Genomic DNA, 22,492 nt, shown 5'->3' on the forward strand with positions numbered 1-22,492 from the left:
TTCCACTGTCCATCCACTGCCTAACTTTCAAAGAAACAAATGTTGTGTTTTGTTTTTCCAATTTCTTACATTATGCTTGATATCCTGTATACTAACTTCTACCTCATTCTTCTAATGGAAGTACTGTCTTTATATTCAACACTGCTGTCTTTATTGACAAATACAGTTTCCTTACCCTTATTACCTATAAATAAAGTGAATGCATTTGAAGTGGTTGGCAAATCTTGTACTGGAAAATCTATCCTCCATTGTTTTCCATGATATACTACTCAGTTTCTTTACCTTCTACTCTGTAACTGCTCTCATTGATTTAGTTCTTCTAAATAAAGGAAAAATGTCTGTGTTTTTCTCTCTCTCTCATTGTGTTAGGCTCCACTTTGATGGAAAAAAAAGCAACTGATCTATTTTCTACTTTACCCTTCACTTGAGAGAAGTCATAAATAGGATAGATATATTATCTCAAACACATCAAAGGGTCCCAAGCTATGCTAACTCTCAATTTCCTTTCTTATGCTAATGTGAATTTCTAATTTTTATTAGAATTAATATTTTATAATAAAGGAGCACAAGTTTATAGCCTAGATTAAGTATTCAGTCTTTTTAGCATAAGCAAAGACACTTCTTAACCAAACACACATGATACACACACACACACACACACACACACACACACACACACACCTGCACATCAACCTTTAGAATTTATCATCATTAAGGTAAATTGAATCATCTGGTTATATGCCTTTATTATGCAATTGAGAAAAGCCAGCTCATTTATTAAATGAGGTTTTAGGAGGTGGAAATTTCTCTAACAAGCTATTATATTTGTGAAAAAGTGGAAAGTCTGGTGAGCTGCTTTTCTCTAAGATCCTTTTAAAGCTAATCATTTTAATCATCTGTCTGGCCTTGTGATTTTCCTATTATTGTCATTTACTAGTGACTACCAACTTGAAAAGTTATATATGATTTATAATCAATAATTATTTTCTAAACTAAATAATGAAATATATTTTAAATCCATTTTAAAAGAAAGAGATAATTATGAAAGTTAAATTTTAATACAGAATTGTGTTAAATGTAAGTGACGGGGTTTTTTGTTCTTTTTTTCCACTCTGTATAAGGTTATAAATTTTAGGAATGAAATAGTCCTACATAATCTATGAATAAAGAAAAGCAATTCTATTTTATAGTTTTATAGGAAGATGATATTTTGTCTCCATGGCAGAGGCCAGTGGGGTGGGGTTGGAATCTGTTATAAGTAAAGATAAAGGATATCATTTTGTGGTTGAAGAGTTTTAATGGACCCTAGGTAAGGACAAGCATTTCTAGTTCAGAAAGACAATGTAAAATATATGTATTAAAATATTTTATTTTTCCTTAGCTAGTAATACATAAATGTGTTTAATAAGATCTAAGAAAATCTTATATTCAAAATGATGCAGAGGTGCCAGAGTTGTAAAAGTAAACAAGATTATGTTGACAGTTAATTTTTATGTTTTATATATAAATACTCATTTAGCCTCATCCATATTTATTATGCCATCCAGATTCTGTTAGGAAAAAAATGAACCCAATGGACTTAGATTAATATCCACAAATTTTATATTACTAGTATTTCCAAAATATAAAAACTCAAATAGTAAAATTTGGACCACAGTTAGAGCTTGTTTCCATTAATTTTGAAAGTAGAAAAACACTCATAACTACTAGCTTTTCAACTGATTATGGTTTATGTCCACAACAGTAACCGTAGCTATAAATTTAGGTGCTACAAAAGAGTTTGAACCAAAGTAGGCTAAATGGGCTCTGCCACCACTATGCTGCCCCTGCTGCCGTTGCCCGACATCATTGTCTACTTCCCTGTTTAAGGGCACTGCGAGGCCATTCCCATGCTGCTGGCTGACCAGGGGCAGAGCTGTTAGGAGGAGGTGGTTACCAAGAAGACCTGGCTGCAGGGCTCACTCAAGGACTCCTATCTCTATTAGCAGCTTCCCAGGTTCCAGGATGGAGACCTTACCTGCCATTCTGCCACATCTGGGCCTCTCCCTTGGCCTTTATGGGAAGGACCAGCGGGAGGTGGCCCTGGTGGATGTGGTGAATGATGGCATGGAGGATCCTCATTGCAAATACCTCATCCTCATCTATATCAACAAGGAGACATGTAAGAAGGAGGATGTGAAGGTACTGTTGTCTGAGAACCAGGCCTTCATCCTGGGCAACCAGATCTCCTTTGCTTGTTGCTGCTTCATCAGGTCCTGGCCCCTGCTGCCTGCTGCCTGGGTTCCTTACACCTGCTCTCAGCCTAGTGGTTTGCCTTGTTGCCTGTCCAAGCTCAAGGCCTTCCTAGCTTCTTCCCCCACACAGAACCAGCCTATGAATGAATCTGGAAGCAGTGAGAGCTACCGGGAACTCTGGCAGGAGGCGGGGGCTGCCTACCTTTCTTTCCCAAGGACCAGTACAATTTCCAAGAGAGGAAAAAGAAAAACAGAGAGACTAACCAGATATCCTTAATTTCTAAGGTTAGCCATTCTTTTTTTTAATTAAAAAAAAAAAAATATATATATATATATATATATATATATTTTTTTTTTTTTTTTTTGAGAGAGAGAACAGAAGAGAGACAGAGAAAGGGGGAAAGAGGGAATCCCGAGCAGGCTCCTCACTGTTAGCACAGAGCCCAACATAGGGCTTGATCTCACCAGCCCTGAGATCATGACTTAAGCCAAAATCAAGAGTCTGATGCTTAACTGGCTGAGTCACCCAGGCACCCCATAAGGTTAGGCTTATTCTAAAGTGAGTACAACTGCAACAGACTGAATGGAGCTTATTTTGGATAATAAAGACATTACTGAGACAACCATTAGCTGTGTATCTCCTTAATGGAGTTTGACCCGGTATCGATAGTCAGTCAAATTGTCTGAATTCTATTCATTTTACCTCTTTTCTAATTAGGGCTATTTTGAATTTCACCTGCATATTAATAAAAACCAATAAGAAGTTCTCAACATAATATGAAATTATGCATCATTAGATTTATTGCAAAAAGTAGCATTAGAGTGAAGCAGTTAGCATGTGTGCTCTCTGTGTAGCACTGTATTGGCATAACCATTCTGAATAGATAAGCCCCCTGAGATAAAACAGACCAAAAAGTAGTCTGTGTGACTATACTGAAGTATAAGTAAAAAGCAAGAATGATAAGAATGTAAGAACATCATATATTTTACATAGGTTAAATTCAAGTCTTTAATCAGCTGTGCAGCCACAAGTAGAATATAAGACCCTTATCACTGCAAGTTTCTGATCTCAGAGTGTCTATGAGACCATTCAGCCACCTTCAGGATTGTTTGGGTGGTTTAATGGGATATCATATGAAGAAACTCTGCAAAAATATTATTAAGAAATCTGGATCTAGAATTAGAATAAGACCTGAATTTCACTTTCACATTTTGTTAACTATGTCTGTTGGACAAGTGAGCTCCCTCCCTCAGACAGTTTCCTAAATTTCAATATGTTTAAATGTGGATAATGATAAGTTATGGCATTTTTTTCTTTGTAATTGAATATAAAATTATATTCAAAAAGTTTACTCCAGTTTCTGGCACATAATAATCACTTAATAAATCTTAGCATTTATTGTTAGCATTTTCATTATATACTGTTAATGTTTATATCATTAAATATAAATACTATATAAGTATCTAACAGTTAAAATAAATTGATTGTACAAATTGATATACTTTCATTACAGTGTTTATTTTATGAACAAAGATAGCCTTGCTTTTCTTAATCTCATAGTGAGTGAATCAACTAAGATAAAAAATATTGAGAATATTTTAAGAAAAAAACTGGGAAAATTCTCTAAAATACAAAATAACATGAATATTCTTACTGACAATTTACAGACATACTTTTGGTTATATTCTCATGACAGATGTGATCCTTTCAAAATATTGCCTAATTTCCTGTTAACTATTTATGGAAGACAATTCTCTAAATTCATCTACCTATTAAGAATTGAGGGTTAAACCTTTTTATTTCTTTTCAAGATTTTAAAAATATTAATTATATTGAATATTAAGCAATAAATTGTATTAAATATTATTTCTGGATCTTTTGACATGAATTATGGAAGTGGCACTGGGTAGACACTCTAATGTTGACAACTAAAATAAAATAACATTTATATATACATTCTTAAAGAAGTTGAGAGCAAATTTTGTTTCTTAGTTTGACAAATTCTATCACTATGTCCTGACTCTTAAGTTTACAACCCAATTAAGCTATGAAATGAATAGGAATAGGATATGAAATGAATATTCATTGCTAATGGGATCAATAGAGAGATGTTGCTACAATTCTAGAATCACTTTTAAAAAGTAAACTTAGAGAGCTTTCTTTTGTCTGCAGTCAAGGACACATCTAAAATTTCTTTTATAGAGATGCCGGGGTGACTAAGTCCGTTAAGTGTCTGACTGGATTTCAGCTCAGGTCATGACCTCATGTTTCCTGAGTTCAAGCCTTGCATCGGGCTCTGTGCTGACAGTGCAAAGTCTGTTTGAGATTTTCTGTTTCCCTCTCCTCTGCCCCTCCCCTGCTCATGTTCTCTCTCTTTCTCTCTCTCTCTCTCAAAAATAAAACTGAGAACAAACTGAGGGTTGATGGGGGGTGGGAGGGAGGGCAGGGTGGGTGATGGGTATTGAGGAGGGCACCTTTTGGGATGAGCACTGGGTGTTGTATGGAAACCAATTTGACAGTAAATTTCATATATTAAAAAATAAAAAAAAATAAAAAAAAAAGTTGGGAAAAAAAAAAAATAAATAAATAAATAAATAAGCATTTCAAAAGCTAAAAATACTTTTATAAAAATGTTACTTTTTAATATTTTCTTGGAATATCTTAGTTTGCCTTAGGCATCTATTACAATATGGAAGATATTACCAGTAGTGTACAAAATAATATGTAAAGATATAACTAAATTTAAACTGGATATTAACACCTGTTATGACATCAATATTAATTATATCCACAAATACCATTATAGGTATTAATGTCCATTTACTAATAATATAACTGTTGGGTTTATGGAGCTTTATAATTTATAAAATATTTCTGAAAAAATTGTATTACTTATTTTGATTTGCTGTTATGCTTATTAGAGAGGACTGTGTATACACCTCTTAAGGAATCATTTTTCTCATAGGTGTCAGAAGGGAGTTCTTTTTGAGGGTAGTGGCTACTGTGGTACTGGAGGATATTCATTCATTCCCTTACTCATTCTGCAAGTATTCACTGAGTGTTGGCTATGACCGTGCATGTTAGAGGTTGGGTATTAAACTAAAGTAAATTAATAGATAAATGATACATAAAATATGTCTTCAGTGAATTCACAATCTTGTAGAGTCAGTGGTATGCTTAAGTTCAGAATGGCTCTTGGGAACCAAGGTAATTTTCATAAATACTTGTACTTCAATGTAACAAGAAACAAATATAATAAAGACCATGTGAGATTATATGTATATATATATATATATGTAATATTTTATATTATACTCTCTCTATATATACATATACATATCTATATATATCTGTATCTAATCTATATCTATATCTGTATCTATATATCTATCTATATCATCTGTATGTATACACATACATATAGAGAGAGACACAGAGACAGAAAGAAGGTTGGGGGGGGAGGTTAGTTGTTAAATGGTAGCTCAGCAGGCAAATAGACTGTCATATATACAGATATAAATAAGAATGAAATGATCTTAAGACAGTGTATAGTTCACTATAGCTTGAGTAACAGAAAACTGGAAAAACAGACAGAATGTAAATAATAAATAGCTTTGAGACCATTTGTAGGAGTTTATACTTTATTCTAGAATGCATTAGAAGACTTTAAATGTTTTAGGGACCAGCAGATAATATTAGTATTCCTTGGGTAGAGGAAAAGAGGAAAAGATAAATAGTAACCTTTTATCTATATACATTTGTGTCCATACAGTCAGGCTTAATCACGTAATGCCCCAGTAAACTCCATACTTGCCACTTAAGTCCTATCAAGTGGATAGAACGTAACCTTGGCACAGAGAAGTTATTCTGGTCCCAATTTAGTTTAAACTTAGAGTATAAGCACCATAAATTAGATAGAGTATCTCATCTAATTTATAAACTAGGTTAAATGGACAATGTCTGAAGATATCCCAAACAAAGCTATGAAAGATGATAAGCATTTTAATCTGAACCTTCTACTCAGACTCATGCAACACCATTTACAGTGTGAACAAGTCTGCATTGCGCTAAATTGAAGAGGACTTTTATTAAAAAGCTCCTGTTTCAGATACACACGAAGACTTATTAGGATTTATAATTAGGATTTATAAAAGGATTTAGAAAACCAATGTGCACTCACAGAATTTGCCTTAAGTAGTAAATTTGATTGAAAACAAAACAAACAAAAAGCAACAACAAAAATAGAAACAAAAAGAAAAAAAAAATGCTGCAGAAAGCTCACATAGAAACTGGGGCCATGACTTCACAGGTGCTGAGGCCCTTCTCAGCTATACACAGCTAATTAGTTGGTAGTGATTAGGAATTATTCTCTCAGTTCCTCTTTTTCATTCTTTGGAGAAAAATGTCAGCCAAACTAATCATCATGTGATTCTTCCACTAGGTGTTATAAAATTATGAGAAGAGTAAAGTGGTTTCTAATTCTCTTGAGATAATAGTTGTATGTTTTGGGGGAAAAATCAAGATTTTTGAGGATATTGAATGAGAATTCATGTTGAAAGGATCAGAAAAATATTTCTCGAAATTGTGTATTTCTCAGTCTGGTTTTAAGATCCTTTAGTTAATTTAAGTTTGTTAGTCAAAGAGTGAGAGTCTAAACCCTGAATTTTGTTCTACTTAACATAGTATTTACAGCACTTAGTATCTTCTATATGGCAGAATATTTCCCTGGAAGGAGATTAAAATCTAGAGAATACCTATACCTTACTTGGAAAGGAGAAATTCATTTCAGTAATTAGACCCTATTTTGTATTTTCAGAATCTTCTACACAGACTCCCTTTTTTCTACCACCAAATACTACCATGTTACGCTGTCATGCCATGTCAGGTAAAACTGTTAAACATTCTCATTTATATTATGTCCAAAACCAAAATCCACATAATATTTTACACTTAAATACTTGGATTCGGATCTTTGTCTCTATAATCACTGAAACTGGTTTTTAAAGGTCTCAAAATCCAAAATTTTTGAGTATTATTTATAGCATTTGACAATGGACGACAGTTATCACCTTAAAACTGAATGTCATTAAAAAAACCTGAATGTCATTTATACTTCAGTCCGTTTTATTGGCTTTTTTCCTCTGCCTCTTGGCTTATTCCATTTTTGTCTCCTTCACTAACTCCTTTCTTTCTACCTTTCACTATCTTTCTACCAGAGAAATGTATATACTCCTGAAGGTTAGGTCCTTAGCCCTCTTCTTTCCAGTTCAATTTCTCTTGATGAAACATCCTTAAGATTTCAATGAGTCTGTCATTGTGTTTTGTGGCCAGTTCCTCACTGCCTTTCCTGAGCACCAACCAATATTTTAAAATATTATGTATTTTCTTCTTAAAGTTGAAATAAAATCACCTCATATTCTCATTGTCACTTTATTATGTAACAGTATTATAGATTTTTTCAGTTGAATTAATCAAATCCCAGAATCTTGGTATCATTCTAACTTTCCCATATCTTTTACATTTCTACTCCCATCCATTTAATCATTTGCAAGTTCTCATTTGTTTTAGAGTCTCTTATAGATATCTATTCTATTATATTCAATACATAAGGGATTCAAGTCACTTTTGCCTTGATTACTGAAATGACCTCCTAACTTGACCTTCACGATAGAACTTTCTTGGATACATTTCCCTAGAGCAGTTAGTTGTCTGATCATCTCTGCCTGCTCTATGAGTGTGTAGAGTGAATTACAAATTTCTCTGCATTTATGATAAACCATCAGAAATGTATGCAGGGACGTCATGGTCAGAGTTGTATTTTACATAGATCATTTTAGAGATTTTAGTGGAGCTGGGGTAGGATGAAGAGAGATGTTAAGGAGTAGAAAATATAGGCAGGCAATTTTTCTAGTAGTTCTGAAGGAGATAATGAGTATATACACTGAGGAAATATATATGGAATAGGGAGATTTGTACTGATTTTGTTAGCATTAAAGTCTATGAGAATATGCATTGTTCATTTTGGCCCCCTAATATCTAGAATAATGCCCAAGAGAGAGAAGATATTGAGCAAATATTCCATGAATAAAATAACTACAGATGCTGAGCAAAACAAAACAAAAAATTCAATGCATGATGAAGTATGGTATAGGATAGAAAAGGCAGATTGTAAGTATAGAGTTCAAAGTTTGAGTTTTGAGTTGGAGCTGCTATTTTATTACTAGCCATGTAACTTTGGTAAAACAAGCTTGGATAGCAAGGGTCAGAAGATTTGTACATTCCTGATCTGAGTCTTTGTGGGTTACTTTACATGACATGAATGAAGAACTGCCTTTCTGCATTTTTAAAAACAAGAAGAAGAGCAGGAAGACCAAAGGTCAAGTCAGGCAAGTGGTTCATTTTGCTAGAGGGCATTTATCACATATGGACAGAATTATTCATGAGTTCCATTAATAATTAAAATATATGTTTGAATGAACTTTAATAAATAAAATACTTACAAAAACATTATGTCATAGAATTAAGGATTTGAGGACAATCTGCCACAGATTTCAACTTTGATTCATTCATTATAACTTCCATTTAAAGCACAAAATTACATATGTTAATTAATTTTTTTCTGTGATCTCAAAGAATCCAAAGGAGTCACACACTCACAATTATTATATCTATTATGATCAGAATAATTTTCCTTTAAAAGGAAGATTTAAACCATATTCTTCGAGTAAAGACTTTATAAAAGAAAAACATAATTGTTTTGTTTATAGAAAACAAAATTACAAAATACATCAACTTATTTTGTAATAAAATTAGATAATTTTACAACTAATAAAATTATCCATGTCAATGTGATTCATTTAAATTGATATTCAAATGATTTAATGAAGTTATTATGGACAAAATCTCACGGACTAATGAAATAAAGCTTTGAATATACTGTGGAGTTAGCAATTATTCAAATAATTTCATTAGCTATAAATGCTAGTTAAATGTGGTTTTAAAATATAAGGTCAATTTTACCTTAAGTGAAGAAGTTATGAAATGCTAGAGAAGTAATTTTTGAGTTTTATATAAAAATGAAAGGTTAAATTAAAGGGCTTAAATACAAAGTCTATAAAAATCATATAATCTCTCAAAGAATTAAGGAAGTTATTTTAATCAACTGCTTCAAGGAAAACTAATGGAATATTCTGCGTCTAAACCATCTAAATGCCCTGGAAAGCAATATGTTCGAATTTAGATGTGAACTATCAATTTACCAGGGATGGCATATAAAGATATTTTGAAGCAAGAGACAGCATGAGGAGATTTTATTCTTGATTCATTTTATGTTTGACTTACTAGTATGAATTATTTCTAAAAATCCAAATTTTGGAGAGATTGCTATGAGCTTTAGATATCTGAAGGATGTTTTAGAAGTGTGTGGTGTCACATTATCAATTCCAAAGTCTCATCAGCATGGTAATAAGCTAATAGAGTGACAAAGTTTTATATGGTGTATTCTTGCATGTCACTGAAGAGAAATCACTATACTAGGTGAGGAAATTATCCTCATGATGAACATCAGCTACAGGAATAAAGTACACTCTGTCAAAAATAGTCATTATCAATGTTATTGATAACCAGTAACAATCAGTACTAGTGATAGTTACCCAACTTTGTGTTGATTTATGTCTTTCTGAAGTTAAAAACAGTTCACAGGCATGACTTCTTTATATCATTAATTTTTACTATGCCCTTATGAGGTATATATTTATTAATGCCAAAGTATATTTTTAACATGAGTGAAGCTGAACCACATTTATAAATATTCATTTAGGAAGAACTTAAAATAAAAAGTCTTCATGGATAGACATTTATACATGTAAGGGATGAGTTAAAGGGGAAATGAGCAAGACTACAGCAGTTTCTCAAATCCATTAGCTCCTCAAATCAAAATTAAAAAAAAAAAACTATAAGTGAATGAATTGAATAGCTTCATTATTACACTGTAGTTACACTTAAATAATTGGTTTGGTTTTATGTCAGGCTAATTACACTTGCTATTGAACTGATATAGAGACGTTGTTAAGATCTCTCTATAAGCCTCAAACAAGAAATTTCCATAAGAATTAAATGTCAAGAAAGTATTTTCTCCTCTTAAGGAACTTGGGGGAAATTAGAGTCCTTTAAATGTCTGTATTTTTTCCGTTTGCTCTGACTGCTGGGAGTCCCAAGGAAATATTTACGTCTTGACCACAAGATTTTGAGACATTATGGCCTACACTATCTTGACCTCTTATTATGAAATGTATTTTTTCCTGTTGCTGTATTTATTTACTTACATATTTACCTTTTATGGTACATAATTTTATGAAGCAAGTCAATCAAATCACATTTGGAATGAAATTGAGATAAAATATATTGGAAAATAAAAAAATATTATGTAAATATACCTCTGCTATTTCATATTTGTTAATATGTTGGGTGACAAGTGAAGAGGAACAAAACTTTAAAAGAAGATTATTTTACACTTAATTTTTTGACATATTGCTACATCACCAGGTAAAAGTGCCAATGCTTACTTCCTTATTCCCATTCCCTTCAAAAGCCAGGATCTATAATGATATTATCAGCTACTGATAATAGCCATAGTCATCTTTTTGCTGTCTCAAATTCATTTAGAAAACTTAGCTTTCCAGGTTCTAACCTTAGATTATCCAATACATAAAGATAATTATGAGGAAAAAATTTATTAAAAGAGAAAATATGAAAAGAAGTAAAATAATTATATATCAAAATTAGTATACATCCCCAACTTTCAGATCTACAAAGAGAGACGCAGATATTTAAACTTTTAAACTTGCATAAAAATTAAGCAAGTGGCTCACTGACTAAAATTTGAACAATGAGAAGAAATGCAGAATGATTACATACTTATTTCTGTTGCTAATATTTATTTTTGTTATATCATATAAGTATTGATAAAGTGATTATAAAATCGTGGTTGATGAAGCAAACATACAAAAAATTTTGAGAAACTACAATATAAATATATTTTGAGAGAAGAGTTGAAAATCAAATTGATTATGTCAAAGTGAATATAATACATATTTATATTAGAATAGGGAAGGATTGAGTACTATTAGAGTTAAATAAGAGGTATCATTTGCCTTAAAAAAGATGTTCATTTTAAGTCTCTTTTACTAAACTGATTTAATAATAATGTCATCCTACTCCCTACCATAACTTATTTGGAACAGTTTTATATACACCTCTAACATCTAGATTTTAGTCTCCTGTAGTATTACGCATGTGGTAAATGAAAAGTAGCTGAATTTATGATTGACTTGGGAGGTGGGCAGGTGATCAAAATATCATTAGTGGAAAGCTAGACTATTTTAAAATATATTTTTGGTTAACAGAAGACAAAAAAGCTAGGATTAGGTGAGTCTCAATAACCAAATTGTGACAATTTGTATATGTATATAAATAAATTGGATTTGCAAAATCTCATGTAATTCTAATAATACTCAAAATCAGAAAGCTTAATATGATGTGTTTGTGTCTAATATGCATATATAATTTCCAATAAAAAGAGAAAGTGACTCTAATAAGATATGTTTAAGGTTATTATCTTTATTGAATATGGGATTGTTAGCATATGGATACTTGTTTCTTCAATTAAATACATATCCATCTATAAAATATAGATTAGTCTGGTTTCTATTAATATAATTAAGGGAAATTCACTTGGTATTTATTTAACACTGTCCAATAAGTCTTAGAATCACAACATTTTAAACAATTATGTCATATTCCAAAAAGCAAAGCCCATGTGAAAGCTATAAAGTGTTATTGATATAACAAAAATAATGTTCAAATTATACAGGAGGTCAAGTCTGTTAAATACGTCTCAGATTTGAATGGAGTAACCAAAATTTGACTGATAACTCAGAAACAAACTCTAGAGTGGGTAATATGATCCTCATTAGAAAGGAGAATTTTAGATCACAATAGCACTACATAGTGTAGAAAATATATCTGATGAAATTACTGGATTATATATGATGAAATTGATGTATAAATGGTAAAAATATTTATATAACAAAAATATTATAAACTGAGTAAAGCACAAAAATATGTCTTAAGAGTAAGTACAGGACAGAGTTTACTCATAAGTATTAATAAAAATTTTTATAATCAATTTGATAATTTATAAATTTTGCCTAATTTTATGACATTTAACATGTTTAATCGACTCATATAGTAGACTTGGAATATTTAATTTGATTAAATAGGTTTTGATAATAATCTAAACTTACTAAATATATTAGTTTTAAAATATTAGTTATGTATTTAAAATTTTATATAAATAGTGGCTGATAGATATAAAGGATTAATGATTTCAGCTTTAAATGTGTGAAGAGTAATAAACATTCTCTACCCACAAAAAACCTTTAAACATTAAGCATCTATCAACAATAAGTAGTACATTATCTATCTATGTATAAGGCTAAACAGAAAATCATGATGTAAAGGAAAGGTGCGACCAAGTTGTTAAACTTACTTCACCTTTGTATCCTTTCACTTAGTTTCAGAAACTGCTTTTTACTTTCCAAGTTCCTACATCATTTTACCCCTAATCACAAAACTACCTTGACTCCTAGAATCCCATAACACCCAAGCTCATATCCAAATATACTGCGAAGCAGGTTGATGGAGTCTTCATTCTCCTCTCTACCACCTATATTTGCATTTTTCCCCAAAGATCTTCTGGAATGAAGATAGAGCTAAACTAAAGAACATTATATATATATATATATATATATATATATATATATATATATAATCATCAAATGGACCTAATGGCTTCTATGTAGGGGAGAAATTTTGTTGCAGAAGTACCCTTCCCTATGTAAGTTACTGTTTCAACCGGGCACATTATATGTATATATGGGCTTCAGAACACAGTTGAGTCTGGTGGGATGGGAATGAGGAAAGGCAAAGTCATAAGATACCACTAATGAATGCATATGTATATTAATCCATATGTTTAAATTAGGAAGAAAATAAATATTGCTCTAAACCAAGTTTGGGACAGCTGGATGCTGAATAAGTAAGATAGATACATTGGACTTTCCTTGCCTGGTCATTGAACTGTAAATGCTGGTACCAATGTGATCACTGTGGGCTGTGGTATCTGACAGCTGTGACTGGTCTTTGCAGAAATTCTAAGATGATGCAGTCATATAGACACATAGTATCTTACAGTATATAGATTTCTGCTCTGAGGCATACAGAAAACTTTGCATATATTTTGCCAGCACTGGTGATTTGGGGTACAAACAATTGGTATACAAGCTATTATGAATTGTTGTACTTGTGTCAGATAGCAGACCAAAGAGACGAGTATAAGCCACTTAGTATTTGTTCATCAAGTTCTCTGGATTTGCTATATCTGTCTTGGAAGGACTATTCCATTTAGAGAGGAGCAATTAAGAGGGATATTTATTTTGTTTATTAGGTTATTCTTTTGATGTGCATGCTGAAAAGTATTACATTCTGTGTTACACCACACAATATTTTCTTTTTTTTTTTTTTTATTAATTTTTTTTTTTTTTTTCAACGTTTTTTATTTATTTTTGGGACAGAGAGAGACAGAGCATGAACGGGGGAGGGGCAGAGAGAGAGGGAGACACAGAATTGGAAGCAGGCTCCAGGCTCCGAGCCATCAGCCCAGAGCCTGACGCGGGGCTCGAACTCACGGACCGCGAGATCGTGACCTGGCTGAAGTCGGACGCTTAACCGACTGCGCCACCCAGGCGCCCCATTATTTTCTAAATTAAAAGGAGTATATTTAGACTACTATCTTGGTATATTTGGTATATATAAAGTGCCTGTATGAATTCCTTAGCCAAATTTATTTTAAAGATAATATTTAGATTTTTCTAGGACCTAGCTCAATGTTCTCCAAATTATATCCATTATCATTCCTTTATTCTCTTCTTTCTCCTTCATACTCTGTAATAGGATGTCTGGATTCTGGGCTAATTAGAAAAAAATATGTGAGGGAGATTATAGAAAGAAAATCAATTATTCCATTCTTCAGGGTGTAATTTTAAATTAAAATATCATTGTGTGATGAATTACAGAGCCCATATAAGTTACATATAAATTATTAACACAAATATTCCTACCCACCTATTTTTTAGATACTGCAATCCTCAAGAATTTATATTCAAGTAGGATTACTTACTAAAAAATGGTACTAAGTTTGTTTATTTGTTTTGTGTTTTTACTCAGTAGCTTATCTTTAATTTGGTACAAGCTTTCATCATAAATTAAATAACTTCATGACTTTTAAGAATGCATACAGTTAATTAGATAAATATCTATTTTAGAAAATGTCTATATTCTAGTATATATGTATGATTATAAGTATGTCGTACTTTTTCCTAATTAAAAATTTGGGACATCTGACAGGGAAGTTGTAGTTGGAATTGGAAAAATTAGCATTTCAGAGGGATTTCTTTAGCTTCTTGACTACAAGCAGAATTTTTAGAATATGTGATCATATAAACAAAAGAATCTACAGAAAATAGTTACTGTAATAAACTATAGAAGAATAAAAGCAGGTAAGTAGATATTTTAGAAGGCAGGGGAAAGAATTAAAAATCTATTTTTAAGTAGATTTCAAAAAATAATTGAATTCAAAACTTTCTGTGCTTTCATGAATAGCATTTTTAACCTCCCAGACTAGTGTGTTGGGTTTATTTGAAGAGGACAAACATTTCGGGAAGTTTCAAAAGAAACACATTGGGGGCACCTGGGTGGATCAGCCAATTAAGTGTATGACTTCAGCTCATGTCATTATCTTCCAGTTCGTGGGTTCATGCACCCCCTGCGGGATCAATGCTGACAGCTCAGACCCTAGATCCTGCTTTGGATTCTGTGTCTCCCTCTCTTTCTGCCTCTCCCCCACTCTCTCTCTCTCTCTCTCTCTCTCTCAAAAATAAATAAATCTTTAAAAAATTAAAAAAAGAAACATTGTTTGTATAGCTTGACCAAGGTTTTACCACATTTTAAAATCTGAGGTCTAAATTAAGCTTTTGCCTAACTAAACTTTAAAATTACATGTATATACACTATATACAGGTACATGAAAAAAAGCAAATACTTTACTCACAGGCAAATTGAAGTATGACTTCTCTACTAAGAATACTTCCAAATGTGTTGGCTGCTAAACACTGATAATGACCAGAATCCTTTGCTTCACTTGGATTGCTGATAATGAAGGTCCCGTCTATCAAACTGTAGCGATAGTCACTTTCCAAATCTATTTCTGTTCCATTTCGAAGCCACCTTAGGAAAAATCAGAAGAAATATATGTAAAAATTACTTGAGATATTATAATACTCCCTGAGAGTGTCAGAATCTCACTGGCAGGAATTCTTAAGACTTTAAAAAATGATTAATAGTGAATTTCTACCTGTAATTGGGAACTGGGTTGCCACGGGCTTCACAATTCAGTGCTACTTTCTTTTCATCAGAATCAGTCGGGAAAATTATATCATCTGGTTCTTGTACAAACACTGGCCCATAGTCCACACTTTCTGTAAGGGCCAAAAGGACACACTTTAAAATTTCTCAAAATATCAAGATTCTTTTTCCATTATTTTAGTATTTAAATTTTTTCTCTTTCCTTGTATTCAAGAGGCATATTACCAAAAGAAAGTTATAACTAGCAAACTACATTATTTTAGTGAATTAGAGACCTAGTTATAACTAGCAAATTACATTATTTTAATGAATTAAAGACCTGACTAGAATTTCTTAGTTGACTAAGATTTCTTTTAAAATATGACATATATGATAAAAAACAAACATATCAAATATTGGTGCTGTACATTTTAAAATATGTATCTTTGTATTCATCTAAAGCAGAGCCAAAGAAAATAATACTAAATAAAAAGTTTTTAAAACCCAAAACTTTGTAAACTCCTAGAATGTTAAACATGTATATATATAATACATAAAAAGTCATGAATTAATATTGTGTAACTACTTAGGTTCTACAGATATGAAAACATTTGTCCTCACGTATTGTCCATACATTCATTTCTTCATCTATTCAATCAAGCAATATTTACTCCTAATAATGCTGGGCTATAAAGAATAAATTATGTAATACAAGTAAATATATTCTCATAAAATAAATGAGACTTGCCCTAAAAAAAGTAAAATAACAATTAAAATATCAAAATTGGGGGCTTCTGGGAAGATGGCGGTGTAGGAGGATGCTGAGCTCACCGCATCCTGCGGATCAGTTAGATTCCACCCACACCTGCATAAATAACCCAGAAAATCACCAGAAGACTAGCAGAACGGATTCTCCGGAGCCAAGCGTAGACAAGAGGCCCACGGAAGAGGGTAGGAAGGGCGGAGAGGCCGTGCCCGCTACTCGGACTGGCGGGAGGGAACCTGGGCAGAGGGGCAGCCCACCAGCGAAGCAGAGCCCCCAAGTCTGGCTTGCAAAAGTGGAGGGGCCAGACGGAGTGTGTTCTGACAGCAAGCGGTATTTAACATCTGGAAAGTTATAAATTAACAGCTCTGCTCGGAGAACAGGAGGACTGGAGGACAACAGGAGGGAGAGTTGTTGAGCCGGGACGACAAAGCTCAGCTTGGCGGGTAACAAAGGTGCTCGCCAGAGCCATCTCCCTGGCCCATCCCCCAGCCAAAATCCCAAAGGGAACCAGATAATGCTAGGGAACTTGCTTGCACCGCACAAACACCCAATGCTGTGCTTCTGCCAATCCATCCCTCCAGCGGATTTGACTCCCTCCGGGTGCCTGAAGCGGATCTCTGAAGGAAAAGCGAGCTGAGCCTGCCCCTCCCGCCCCCTTGCACCTTGCCTATCCACCTCAGCTAATACGCCAGATCCCCGGCACCACAAGCCTGGCAGTGTGTAAGTAGCCCAGATGGGCCACGCCACCCCACAGTGAATCCCGCCCCTAGGAGAGAGGAAGAGAAGGCACACACCAGTCTGACTGTGGCCCCAGTGGTGGGCTGGGGCAGACATCAGGTCTGAGTGAGGCCCCACCTGCCAACGCAAGTTATTCAAGACAGCACAGGGGAAGTGCCCCGCAGTCCCGCACCACTCCAGGGACTACCAAAATGACCAAACAGAAGAATTTCCCTCAAAAAAAGTCCAGGAAATAACGACAGCTAATGAACTGATCAAAAACTATTTAAAACATATAACAGAAAGTGAATTTAGAATAATAGTCATAAAATTAATCGCTAGGCTTGAAAACAGTATAAAGGACAGCACAGAATCTATTGCTACAGAGATCAAGGGACTAAGGAACAGTCAGGAGGAGCTAAAAAATGCTATAAACGAGCTGCAAAATGAAATGGAAACAACCACAGCTCAGATTGAAGAGGCAGAGGAGAGAATAGGTGCACTAGAAGATAAAATTATGGAAAAAGAGGAAGCTGAGAAAAACAGAGATAAAAAAAAATCCAGGAGTATGAGGGGAAAATTAAAGAACTAAGTGATGCACTAAAGAGAAATAATATATGCATAATTGGTATTCCAGAGGAGGAAGAGAGAGGGAAAGGTGCTGAAGGTGTACTTGAAGAAATCATAGCTGAGAACTTCCCTGATCTGGGGAAGGAAAAAGGCATTGAAATCCAAGAGGCACAGAGAACTCCCTTCAGATGTAACTTGAATTGATCTTCTGTATGACATATCTAGTGAAACTGGCAAAATAAAAGGATAAAGAGAAAATTCTGAAAGCAGCTAAGGATAAACGTGCTCTAACATAAAGGAAGCCCTGTAAGACTTGTGGCCGATCTGTCTACTGAAACTTGGCAGGCCAGAAAGGAATGGCAGGAGATCTTCAATGTGTTGAACAGAAAAAATATGCAGCCGAGAATCCTTTATCCAGCAAGTCTGTCATTTAGAATAGGAGAGACAAAGGTCTTCCCAAACAAACAAAAACTGAAGGAATTCGTCACCAGTAAACCAGCCCTACAAGAGATCCTAAGGGGAATCCTGTGAGACAAAGTACCAGAGACATCGCTACAAGCATGAAACCTATGGACATCACAATGACTCTAAACCCATATGTTTCTATAATAACACTGAATGTAAATGGACTAAATGCGCCAACCAAAAGACATAGGGTATCAGAATGGATAAAAAAACAAGACCCATCTATTTGCTGTCTACAAGAGACTCATTTTAGACCTGAGGACACCTTCAGATTGAGAGTGAGGGGATGGAGAACTATTTATCATGCCACTGGAAGTCAAAAGAAAGCTGGAGTAGCCATACTTATATCAGACAAACTAGACTTTAAATTAAAGTCTGTAACAAGAGATGAAGAAGGGCATTATATAATAATCACAGGGTCTGTACATCAGGAAGAGCTAACAATTATAAATGTCTATGCGCTGAATACAGGAGCCCCCAAATATATAAAACAATTACTCACAAACATAAGCAACCTTATTGATAAGAATGTAGGATAATTCTGCTGGAGAAATGATGAGTAAATGTGCTGGGGTAGTATTAGTCTTAGTAGCTTGTACTAGTGTAAGAACTCACAGAATTATATGCAAAGTTAGGATCTTTGGCATCTTGAATTATGAATTAAAAAGAAGTAAAATTTTGTCCTTTATTTTTATTAATTGTGAATTTGATTCCATAGTGACCTGAGATCAAGGTTCTCAACTTTGCACAAACATATTTTGGGATATTCTTTGTTGTGTAGAATGTCCTGTGTATTGTGAAATACTTATAATCATGCCTGGTCCCTACCCACTAGATTCTAGCAGCATCCCTACACAATGTGTAATAATCAAAAAATATCTACAGATATTGTCAAATGTCCTCTTGGGTCAAAATTGTTCTCATTTAAAACCACTGCCTTTGAAAAATGAAGAGAGAATGAGGTCCCTGGATAGCTCAGTCAGTTAAGCCTCCAACATTGACTCAGGTCATGATCTCACAGTTCTTGAGTTCCAGCCCTGTGTAGGGCTGTGTTGGAGCCTGGAGCCTGCTTCAGATCTGTGTCTCCCTCTCTGCCCCTCCCCTGCTCACACTTTCTCTCAAAAGTAAATAAACATTAAAAAATTTAAAAAAGAAAGAAAACTGAATAAGGAAGATTTTTGAAAAGATGTATTTCTAATGTCTGTACTAAGCAGTTGGAAGTTCACATTCTTTGTGGAAAACCACAAGAAAATATCAGGAAAGAAATAACAAGAATCATGTCCTAGGAAACTCAAGCTTAAAAAAATTATTTCTGAAAAATATATACACCTCCATATTTAGAGTAAATTTGTTTGTTTTCTTTAAACATGTAGTCATTCTTTTTGGGCAAAGAAAAGCAAAAGTGTTCATGGCACTCTAAACATTCATCCAATAATAACTGAGCACTCACAATGGGCAGGCACTGACAAGTATTTTCTTTGAGTCCTAGATAACCTCGCTGAGGTTCTTTTTTTGAAGTTACAAATAATAAAATATGACATGAAAAAAACTGAAATTTGTTTCTCTATACCAAATGACATTGCTATCACTTAAAACTTTTACTCAAAAAAATTTAATACAAATAACTACAAAAAATTACTGTCAAAATATTCTATTGTTGCATTATAATATATTTATAAAAATTTGGAAAAGCCCATGAAACCTTGTCAAACTCTCAGTTACAGTTAATCTGTATGATGAAGTTATGAAAATATAATCCCTTCCAGTGTTTACACATTATAAATATGATCATTTAAGTCAACATTATAAATAATCATGATGCATAAAATTAACATTTAATAGGGACACCTCTGGATCAGTCAGTTAAGCCGCCAACTCTTGATTTCAGCTCAGGTCATTATCTCACAGTTCATGAGTTCAAGCGCCACATAGGACTCTGCAATGACAGTGTGGAGCCTGCTTGAGGTTCTCTCTCTCCCTCTCTCTCTGCCCCTCCCCCGTTTATGCTTTGTCTCTCTCTGTCTCAAAAATAAATAAACGTTAAAAAAAATTTAAAAAAATTAACAAAAATAACATTTAATAAATATATTTTATACTTATATATTTCAAAACTCTTTAACTTTTGAGTTAGACATACTTAGGTTCAAATTATAGTACTATCATTTTCTAGCTTTGAACCAACTACTTTTATCCTTGTTACTCCGTTTATTTATTGTGGATGATAATGTCTCCTGATAATCTGAGGATTGACTGACATCAGCATTTATAAATACTTAATGTATCACAAGTACTCAATAAATTATAATTAATAATAACAACTAACATTTACTTTTAGTATAATTACTACATGCCAGGCATTATACTGAAGAATTTATATCTATTATATCATGAAACACTCACAACAACCATGTGACTAAAATTAATCCTCCCTTTTTATGGATGACAAAACGGGCTGAAATTAGTGAACTAAATGTATGTAGTCAATATATGGCAAACCTGGGATACAAATCCAGAATCTAGAATCTGATTACCACTACTCTTACTCTTACTATTATTATTTTGTTATAACATTTATAAAGCACTTTAATATATATTATTTAATTATCTGAGCTGAGAGAATTCGAAGATAAAAACTCTGAAGTTCTGAGAGGGAACTTCTGCAAAATTAGTGGCAAAGTAAACAGTTGATTTTAACTAAGGATCTGTGGCTCTAAATCTTATATTCTGAAAATTGTCAGAACAGGCAAGAGAAATAAAGGTTGTCAGGCTGGAGAAAAGCAGAGGGGTAAGATTTGCTAAATTACACATTGAAAAAATAAAAGACTGGTCTGACCAACATATATTCTGTTGTGACTGCTCATCTTCTGTCAGCTATCTCTTTGTTGTTCATTGTCACTTCCAAAAGCATTTTAGCAAGCAATTGGCTGCCCTCTTCTTTCTTTCTCTCTCTTATATTTCTCCTAGAAATAAAGTTCATTGTAAGGGGTTGAAGAACATGTGTCTATGTAGAACTTCCCAGTCCCCAGCAAAGGGTAATCAATGATGATTCTATCTCTAAAGAGATTCATTTTTAAGATTTCATACCAAGAATGTATGATTATAGGTAAACTCAGATTATTTGATTCATTCTCCTAAAGTAGTACACTACATCTATTGGTGGAGACAATTAATTGCTGTAAGCAATGCCTTTACATTTTGCAGCTTTTAGCTTAACTTGTAGAGGTGAACTTCAAAACATATATGACAATCATCACAAAGTTATTGATAACCTATACATCAAAATCTTTATTTAACAAAGTAGGAATTTTGAGATAGTTGTGTAACAGACAGATGCCATCACACACAATCCAAATCTCATAGGAGTAATGTTTTGAGGGATTTTTTTCTTAACATCAACCTTTTAGTGAACAGACTACAAGATAGGTATAGTTGGATAAACTTATATTGCTAGTGGTTATTCTCTGTAAAATATCAGTTTTATACCTGCAGAAAGTCCTTCCTCAGAAGATAATTGTTTCATTTTAAAACTAATCTGTTGATTCTCTGCTACAAAGAAGGATGAAATTAACATGCCTTCTTTCACTTCCTGCTAGTTTACTCCCTAATTTTTTTTTTTTTTTTTTTTTTTGCTTTATGGTTAAGAATATCTGTTTGTTGGGATGCGTGGGTGGCTCAGTTGGTTAAGCATCTAACTTGATTTTGGCTCAGGTCATGATCTCAGGGTTTGTGAGATCAAGCCAGGTGCCGTTAGTGCAGAGAATCCTTTCTCAAAATAAATAATAAATAAGCATTAAAAAATATATATCTGTTTGTTGTCTTCACAATTGAAAGACAACTTGGCTCACAAATTATGTGTTCATTATTTTTTTAAATTTTTTTAACATTTATTCATTTTTGAAAGGTAGAGACAGAACGCAAATGGGGGAGAGGCAGAGAGAGAGGGAGACACAGGAACAGAAGCAGGCTCCAGGCTCTGAGCTATCAGCACAGAGCCAGACGCGGGGATCGAACTCACCCACCGCGAGATCATGACCTGAGCTGAAGTCGGCCACTTAACCGACTGAGCCACCCAGACACCCCTATGTGTTCATTAGTAATTTCATTAATGACTGGAGATATTTTTCCACGTTCTGACCACATTTAACATTACCAAGGTAAAGTCAGAGTCCAGCCTGACTTTTCTCACTCCTAAATGACTGGATTTTCCACCTGGATGTCCATAGGTCTCTTTCCTCATTCTGATTTTTTAAGAATTTTTAGGAATATGTCTTGGTATTA

General features: G+C 33.6%; 1 protein-coding gene across 1 annotated transcript in view; it reads right to left on the reverse strand.

Moving 5' to 3' along the window:
- Nucleotides 1-22,492, reverse strand: part of CNTN5 (contactin 5) — a 1,390,102-nt gene that overhangs the window by 517,890 nt on the left and 849,720 nt on the right. The window contains exons 5-6 of the mRNA XM_058687390.1: nucleotides 15,707-15,830; nucleotides 15,404-15,579 (exon numbers count right to left, since the gene is read on the reverse strand). Of these exons, the coding sequence (XP_058543373.1) occupies nucleotides 15,404-15,579; nucleotides 15,707-15,830 (300 nt within the window). The remainder of the gene's footprint in view (nucleotides 1-15,403; nucleotides 15,580-15,706; nucleotides 15,831-22,492) is intronic.

Source organism: Neofelis nebulosa, chromosome 10, assembly GCF_028018385.1.
Source record: "Neofelis nebulosa isolate mNeoNeb1 chromosome 10, mNeoNeb1.pri, whole genome shotgun sequence".
NCBI classification, from domain to species: Eukaryota; Metazoa; Chordata; class Mammalia; order Carnivora; family Felidae; genus Neofelis; species Neofelis nebulosa.